The sequence below is a fragment of the Capsicum annuum genome, chromosome 6, assembly GCF_002878395.1.
Source record: "Capsicum annuum cultivar UCD-10X-F1 chromosome 6, UCD10Xv1.1, whole genome shotgun sequence".
NCBI lineage: Eukaryota > Viridiplantae > Streptophyta > Magnoliopsida > Solanales > Solanaceae > Capsicum > Capsicum annuum.
The window spans coordinates 181,126,634-181,135,855 of NC_061116.1; the positions used below are offsets into that span (position 1 = coordinate 181,126,634).

At 31.4% G+C, this 9,222-nt stretch overlaps 1 protein-coding gene across 1 annotated transcript; it reads left to right on the plus strand.

Annotated features, from left to right (window-relative positions):
- Positions 1-810: 810 nt before the first annotated feature.
- Positions 811-3,050, plus strand: LOC107874048. Its single transcript, XM_016720943.2, has 4 exons — positions 811-1,006; positions 1,300-1,581; positions 2,234-2,400; positions 2,859-3,050. The coding sequence occupies exons 1-4, from the start codon at positions 811-813 to the stop codon at positions 3,048-3,050; spliced, it is 837 nt and encodes a 278-aa protein (XP_016576429.2).
- The last annotated feature ends 6,172 nt before the right edge of the window (positions 3,051-9,222 follow it).

Below are 9,222 nucleotides of genomic sequence, written 5' to 3' on the forward strand. Positions count from 1 at the left end.
ATCAACTTAATTTTATAATCATATTCATATATCATGACTTGAAATTAATTTTCTTTTCTTTAAATGAAGTATGTTTGTGCAATGTTTGCAAGAAGAATTTCCAAATGTCTCTCAAAATTAAATAAATGAGTGCCTTGAAGCAAATTTCTCTATATGGTTCAAGCAATATGTAAGGCTTCAAAAATTAATATCTTTTATACAATTATGCACTTAAATTGACTTCTAAAATTAAACTAAATTTTATAATATTCTAAATAGGTCTGGTTCAATCATATTGAGAATGAATTCCTATGTAGTCTTACTCGTGGACCATTGATAGGTGCTACATCTCATTCGGTGTATTTTGTTAATGGATACAAGTTTCATACGAATTTTTATGGTAGCGCAAGATCAACAAGGAATAGTGGAGTTTGTATTTCAGATCTAATTTTTGGTGATTTCTATATGCGAATAAAACAGATTATAGAAGTGGAATACCGTGAAGTACCTTTAAAGAGAACTGTACTATTCAAATGTGAATGGTTTGACCCAACTATGGATGTTGGTTTTAGAAAAGCATAATCAGTATAAATTGGTTGATATTAACCGTCGTCGTCGATATAAAAATTATGAACCTTTTATTCTGGAAATGCAAGCAACCAAGCGTGTTATGTGTCTTATCCTAGCAAGAAAAAGGACAAAGATGATTGGGCAGCTGTATTGAAGATCAAACCTTAAAATGTTGTTGAATTACCTAATGACGAAATTGAGATAGCTGCAGAACTAAATATTCCATTTCAAGTTGAAGAAGTTCAAGTCTATGAGATAGACATGAATGTTGCCACAGATGAAAGCATACACTTACATGATCCAAATGGTAGCTTAATTGAAATGCATAAACTCATTGATGATGGTTTATTGCAAGAGCATCATGAGATCCAAGAGGATGCAACAGAAGAAGAGTATGAAACTGAGGAATTGAGGAAGATGAAGAGGAAGATTTTGAAGAAGACACAGAGAGTGATTAGTGCTTGATAAAAAATATGCTATTGTATCTTAATTTTATTTTGGGAGAAGTCATTTTGTCGAACTAGTATCATTTTCTTTGTCTCTATTCATTATTTACTCAAAACTTGTTGCTTCAACTGGTTTTATGCTCTGCTTGTCAATTTTTGACTCTTTCATTTCTCATCCGTGTTCTTCGGCTACAACTGTGCTTTTACATTTTCTGATACCTTATCTACATATTGTTGTTTGGTTCTCTTGGTATTATTCAGTTTGCATATTATTTCCACTTAACTAATACAATTATTTTTATAGATATGGCTAGAGGTAGAGGTAGAGGTCGCGGAAGTACAGGGCATGGAGGCAAGTTTGCAGTTAGGAGTAATAATGATGTTACTGCAAACATACCTACTGTTCCCACTCCTACTATTGTTAGTCCTCAAGCTGACGGCATAGGTGGTCAAAATGATACAAATCAAGTTCAACCATTGATTCCTCACCTTACATCAATGGTTCAAATTTTTGGTAATGGTAGCAACCATACAACACTTGAATCATCTCCCACTGCTCCAAATCAAATCAACACAACAGCTGAAGGTACATCTACTCTAAGGAACCAAATAGGTGAGGGTCTTAACCAATTGACTTCATCCTTGAAAATGGATGAATATAATCAACTTGTGGTTTTCATTCTGTGTATATATATATATTTTATTTTTTTTTGGTTGGTGAAATGTTGTTGGTTCTTGATTTGAGATTTCTTGGGGACAGAATTACAATGGGAGTATTTTGTCGCATTTTGGTGGCTTTATTGGTCGTTCTTGATCTGTTGGTGGCTCTTGTTGTGAGTATTTTAGTGATTCTTTTGGTGGGTTTGATCTGTTGGTGGTTTTTATTCTGTTGTTGGTTCTGGATTTGAGAGGAGTTCTTGTGGGAAGAATTACAATGGGAGTATTTTATAGCATTTTGGTGGTTCTGTTGGTGGTTCTTGATCTGTTAGTGGTTTTTGTTCTGAGTATTTTAGTGGTTCTTATTATATTGCTGGTTCTTGATCTGTTGTTGGTTCTTGTTGTGAGTATTCCAGTATTACATAGGATTCCAGAATAACAGTGAGGTGTGTTGTTGTGAGGTATTTTGTTGGATAGGAATTCAAAATTATAATTTGTATGTTGTTGTGACTTGTTGTGCAAAATTTGCATCTTATATCCACTTTAACAAGTACAATTTTTTTTAATAAATATGAATCAAGGTGGAGATACAGGTCGAGGAAGCATAGGGCATGTGGGTAAGTCAGCAGCTAGGAGTGATATTCCTGTTCTTACTGCAAACATGCCTACTATTCCCACTCCTACAGTTGCGCCTCAAATAGCTGGTGGCGTAGGTGCTCCAACTTCTCTCCAACTTCTAATCATGGCAGTACGTCTCCTACTGCTCCAAATCAGAGCAACCCAACAGCTGTAGGTATGTCTTCACAAACCAACCAAGTAGGTGAGGACATATCTCGTAGCAATATAAATGGAAAAGGTAATTCCAGTAGGAGCTATGTGCGGACCCTTGTTATTATAACTTCTTCAGGGTTAGTCCATCTTTTGTCTATTATTGTTATATACTATTTTTATTTATAATAGACCTCTAAATAATATCATCACATTGATACATATTGCAACCATCTAAAGCATGCTCTAATAGCATACACAAGTCTTTCAAAAGTGAACTTGATCATAATGGATTCCATTGGAAAGGTGTCTCATGTGATATAAAAGATGGCTATTTTGGGGAATTCAAGGTATACATCTTCATCATAATTGAGTTTTTAAAGTGTATTCACTTTTATAAATATTCTATTAATGTGTTATTTTGGAAATTTATTTCAGAAACACTTCTATTGGGATTCTTCCATTAGCGATGTTGCATTAAAAAAACAGTGGCAGATTAAGGCAACAATTGTGTATAGAAATTTCATTGCTAAAATTAAAGAGAAAGGGATTAGGCAAGATTTTATACCTGAAGATGTCTGGGAAAGCTGGCAGCGACTTTGGGCAGATCTAAAGTGTATTGAAAAGTAAAAAATAAATGCGTAGAATCGTCGTGGAGGCAAAGAAGTTGTTTCTGGATCTCACACGGGAGGATCTATCTCAATTGGAGAGTACCGAAAGAAACTTGTAAGTATATATTTCAAGTATTAAACTATAATTTATTGTGAGACTGTCTAAACTTAGTTCAAGGTTATGTTGTTGTTGCGTTTCTGTGGATAAATATAATTTTGGTTCTAAATTTTCATTTGCGTGTGTTAATATGTGTGTGAATCTGTGTATGTGTACGTCTATTTATTTTGGGGCTGTTGGTGGTTTCTTATTGGAACCAAGTGCATGAATGGTTAATTGCAATTATGGGGGGGGGGGGGGGGGGGACTATATTGTATTGTTTTTTTTTAAAGAGACTACTATGTTGTATTGTTGCATTGTTTTAACCTTTAGTGACTATATTGTAGTTCCTGCTTCCTGTCTATTACTTCTTATGACTTTGTGGTTATTGTAGGTATTCTACTTTTTTACTTTAAAATAGTTCAAAAATGTGATCACTCTTTACTGTTTCTGTCTTCGTGTAGTATTTTGTATGTTGTGTTTTGTTGTTGTTTTTTAACCTAAAATTCTGTAGTGTAAACTATGCTTATATATTGTAAAGTGGTGTATTACTGAGGATTCGTATATTTACTTGTTATTCGAGATGTATTGGGTAGAATCAAGACCTTATATACTTTTAGTAGTACACTTTTACAAATAAATTTTTACAGGAAATTACTTGTCTGTTTTATGTAATTGGTGTTCATCTCAGAATGGTGATTCTGAGACTTTTCCTACCTACTCAAGTGGCAATCAATACACATTCAGTGATTTCAAATATCACTTCTGACACTGGAAATTTCCAAATGTTCATTAACATATGTTCTTAGTGATTTTGATAAAATGAAATGCGACAATGTCTTTCCAGTGATTACTTATTAAGAAATATGAAATTGGCTAACATAGTTCTGACCACGCGACTAATAATATTTACCTGATAACCAGCTAGGTTCCAATTGAATTATGGTTTTAGCAATATTTCTGGCTTACATGAAATGTTCTAGCAGTTTTGTTGTAGTACAATGCTCAACACTTTTTTTACAGGCTGCTGAAATGGGTTGAGATTCGACACCAAGTGAGTTACATTTGTATGTTCACACACATGGTCATGATAGAAAATCTTTCATTGATGAACGTTTCCGAATCATCCATGTAAGACTAAATCTTAATGTAGTAGTTTACTTAATTCTTATTTTTTAGTTTAAAGTGGTTTTTGGTATCTAATCATCTGTAAAAACAATCTGTTATAATTTCACTTCCACTATCATAGGAAAGATTTGAAGAAATATTACGAGAAAAAATATTATCAGAATCTGTTATTGATCAAATTGAAGCATATTATCAAGCTACCGGAGGAGAAAAGAAGCGAAGAGTATTTGGTCTTGGAGTTGAAGCCAAAGGCTACTACGGGAAAACTCTTTGTGTTTCTTGTGGAAAGACTTCATCTTCATCTTCACATGAATCGGTACCAGCTGCAGATTTGGATTTGGATGAGTTTGTAAAGCGATTGATTTTCGCACTTAAAAATCAATTTATTCCTATTATCATTGAGGAGGTACAGAAGTTGTGACACCTCAGGCTACTACTTTGGACGATCTTGATTCCTTAGATGATGATTGCAATGATCTTGATCAGTTGTAATACTTTTGACGATCAGTGCATTGGTTTTTTATGGTCTATTTTGTTGAAACGTTTAAAATTGTGCAACAACAAATTATACTTGATGGATGTAGGTATTGAGGATGTTTTAGAAATACTTATGTTTTTACATGTTGCTATGTTTGGTATTGAGGATGTTTAGATTTTTGTTATCTATATATGTGGGTTCTTTTATATGAATGTTGAATATTATAAGAAGATTTTGCTATCTATATATGTGGATTTTTTTTTATATAAATGTTGGGTATTTTAAGAATTTTGTAATATGCTTTTAATATTCAAAATACAAATAAAAAGGGTATTGAAAGAAAAGTAACGACAACAAATTTAGCGACAAATATAATCATTGCCAAAGAAAAAATATTTGCAACGGATTGAGGAAAATAATTTTTTGTCACAAAAATTGGAGACTAAATAACAAAATTTTTAGCGACGGACAAGCAATGAAATATTTGGTCATGAAATAATTAAAATGACAAAATACAACATGGAATTAATAACGACATTTATAAATATAACAATGAATATATTCGTTGCTACAAAATGGCAACGGATATATGTCGTCTCTATGACGTTGCAAATCTGGTCACGAATTTTTTTTTCCGTTGCTAAATGGTTAGCAACGCGCAATATAGCAATGACACATATTCCATCGCTGATCCGTCAAAATTGCATTAGCGACGGATATATGTTGATTAGCAACGTTATCGATTTGTAGCTAAACACGGTTTTTTTTTGTAGTGTGCAAAGGCTTATAGGCCTAAAGTTTTTAAGGTTAGAGGCATTTGTGCACTTAGGGAAAACGCAAAGGTAGTTGGAGTTAACTCTAGGGTCCATTTGACTAGAGTTGAAAGTATCTATACAGAACTTGATAGTGGCTGTTGACACCTAATTTTTGCCCTCCACAACTAAGTTTAGTCCTGATTTTCTTCAATTTTCAAATAAAATTATAATATTTATTTTATCCGAATAAAAAACTTTTCAAAGTATTTATCTGAGTAATTTTTCTATTTTAAATAGCGATTATATATCATCGTATTTAATTATACAAAATATATAATTTTGTTACTTAAATATTTATTTTATGAAATATCAAATTTTACTCAAAGCTTATCTTGAAAATTAATTCAAATGAGTAAAATATTGATTTAAATATAATTTTTTCTCAAAAATAATTTATTTAGAGAAATATTTATTTAATTTTATCTAATCAAGAAGCTCAGGATTAAAGAAAGTTTTAATTTGTATTGAATTTTAATTTAATTAGCCAATCTATTAGATTTGGCCATAATTGAAATTAAATTGGTCATAATTGTAATGGAATCGGCCAATTGATTTTCAATTTGGTCAAAAGTAAATAAATTTGGCTAAGTTTTATATCCCAATTGGGGTTATATTTTAAATAACCCTAAATTCCCAAAAACTCTCATAATTTCTACCCAATTCCCACCAAAATCAAATTCAAATCCTAAAATTCAAATTTTGAAATTCAAAAATTGTACTGTACTACATTGTACAATTTCCACCCTCAACCCTGTCTTTTTTTCAATTTTAAAATTCAAAAATTGTACTACATTGTACAGTTCCCCCTCAACCTTGTTATTTTTTCAAATTCAAAATTAAAAAATTAAAAAGTTATACTACATTGTACAATTTTCCCCCAAACTTTTCCTTTTTAAAATTTTGAAATTTAAAAATTGTACTACATTGTACAATTCTCCCTCAACCTTGTCCTTTTTCTAAATTCAAATTTTGAAATTTAAATATTGTACTACATTGTACAATTCCCCCCTCAATCTTGTCCTTTTTTCAGTTTTGAAATTCAAAAATTGTACTACATTGTACAATCCCCTCACTTTATTTTCTACCTCATCTTATCTTCAATTTTTAAAATTCCAAAAACACCCCTAAATACTTTCTCCCACATTGGTGGATTAATAGAATTGGATCTCCATCCTTTCCAATAAATACTACCACTATTTTGGTAAAAAAGGGAAAGAAGTCTCATCGAGTGGGAAAAATTTTTGAGCAAATAGTTAAATTTCTTTTCTTTAGTAGAAATTTTCAAGCGGTAGTCTAATCGGGGTTCTCTAAAGATTGCTTTTCAGTGGTGATCAAGACTCCAAAGAAATCTTGAAGTCCCGTTTTGCTACCCCCAAAAAGGTAAACACACCTTTTCCTTTTTAGTTTTATTATTGTTTTCTTCTTTATCTCTTTTTTCTTCGTAGTTTGTAGTTGTAATTGTGTTTGCTGGGATTGTTTGCTGTAAACAGCCTTGAAGTCCATAGGACATTGTGGTATCGATATTTTGGTTATTTTCATGTTCATGATATAAAAATGAGTTAGCAATCGTTGAACGTGTTTCTTTGCCTTTATTCTTTGATTATTATCGATAAAGTTTCAATCTTTGCTTAAAAAACGTGTACATTCCTTGTTTAAACTCATTTTTGGTGGATATGTTTGTTTTTAACATGTAAAGTTATTTCTTTATGTTAAAAAGAATATTTAATATTGATTGTTTCGCCCTTTGACCTTATTCTTTGATTTTTATGGATAAAGTTTTGATCTTTGCTTAAAACACACTCGTGTCTTGTTTAAACTCATTGTTGGTGGATATGTCTGTTTTTAGCATGTAAAGTTATTTCCTTTATGTTGAAAAGAATAGTTAATATTGATTGTTTTGCCTTTTGACTTTATTCTTTGATTATTATGGATAAAGTTTCAATCTTTGCTTAAAAAATGTGTTCATGCCTTTTTTAAATTCATTATAGGTGGATATGTTTGCTTTTAACATGTAAAGTTGTTTCTTTTATGTTGGAAAATAGTTACTATTATTTGTTTCGCCTTAATAAAATAGTAAATGATTAAGTCAAGGATTTGTCATTTACTTGCTAATTGTTTTAATGGATTTCAAAATCCTCATTTAAGAGATGAAGTGCTAGCTTTATTTTTCATCCAAGATGTTTATTCCTCTTTTGTTCGCATATTGTCTTGTCAAAATGATGAGAAAGTTCGGACTTTTGTGGCTAAATAGAATTATTTAGATATTTTCGAGTCATGCATAGTATGATTCTTGAACCATATTTCACTTTTAGAGTTGCTAAACTTTTATTCTAATTTCTTACTTCGGGTAGTTATATGTGCTCTTTATGTGTGTAAAGATTTGATTCATATCTCTCTTTGATTCATAATACCAAAAGAGAATCAACAATGTCTTAGAAAGATAAATCATAGGTCGTTACATGTTTTTCCTAAAGTTGCCCATGATTTCGATGTATGAATCATTGTTAATGTCACCTTAGTTAGAGTTTAAAGATTTTCGTTCTTGAAAAGTTAACCTTTATTTTCTTTTGTTATATGGATTAGGACATGTTTGTTCAATTTTAGAAGTCGGGGATATTTTTCTTATTGCCTCATCCCTTTATTTTTGCAAGCTTACATTGTTTGTTCTCGCAGTAATTCATTGAATATGACCCTCTTTCTTTTACCTTTATTCATTCTCAATATGAACATAAATCATGAGGCATGTAAGTAGGTGTCTTTACTTTGTATTTTATCTGTTGACTCTAATGCTTGTTATACGTGCGCAAGTGTGCTTATCATTGTCATTCAAAGATTGGTTCTTGATATTTTCTTTTGCTTCGAAATATGTCACTTTTATGCCTTGAACATATATTAATTTATTTATTTTTTCTTTACATGCAAAAAATATCTCGAGTCCAAATGGACTTCTCTCTTCTTGCATTTCATAATGGGCCAATGAGGCCAACCTTTTCGAGTCAAGTCCAAAATTTAAGACCAAAGTCGACTATATGGCATGCGGGTGCAAGAAGATGGAAGAAGAAGCAAAATGGGTCAAAATCCATTGATGAGGTCTCTAAGAGACTTCAAAAGTCTTGATTTTTTATTATTCTCTTATTCTTTATCGATTTACTTATTTATCTATTTGTTTATTCATTTGGGCCTCGAAGCCAATGTTGTAAATTAATACAAGTGAAGCAAGTTATGGGTCGAAAGCCCAATATTTAGATTAGGACAGGTGATGATGGGCTGAAAACTCAAATTAGCTTAGGACAGGTTTATTGATTTGGGCCTAATGACCTAAGTCTTTTAGTTTCCCTCTTCCCCTTTTACGTGCTAGTTGTTATTACTGTTCTTAGGCCTAGTTAAATTCCCTACTAAGTCGTTAAAAATTTGATTTTTCATAAACCTCAAAAAATATTTTCTGAATCACTTTCTTTTCAAAAACCAACTTCTTTTTTTCGATGTTAGTTAAAGTGGTTTTAAATAGTCTGGATAACCACAAGTTGGCCGACATTTTAGATGCCTTAAAAACCTTCCTAAAATGTCAATAGGAACCTACCCGAGATTTTCTTAAAAGTCTAAGTCTTTTTATGTTTTGAGACTTAGGATTTTATTTTAAAGTTTTCTTAATTTATTTTCAAATAAATTAAGT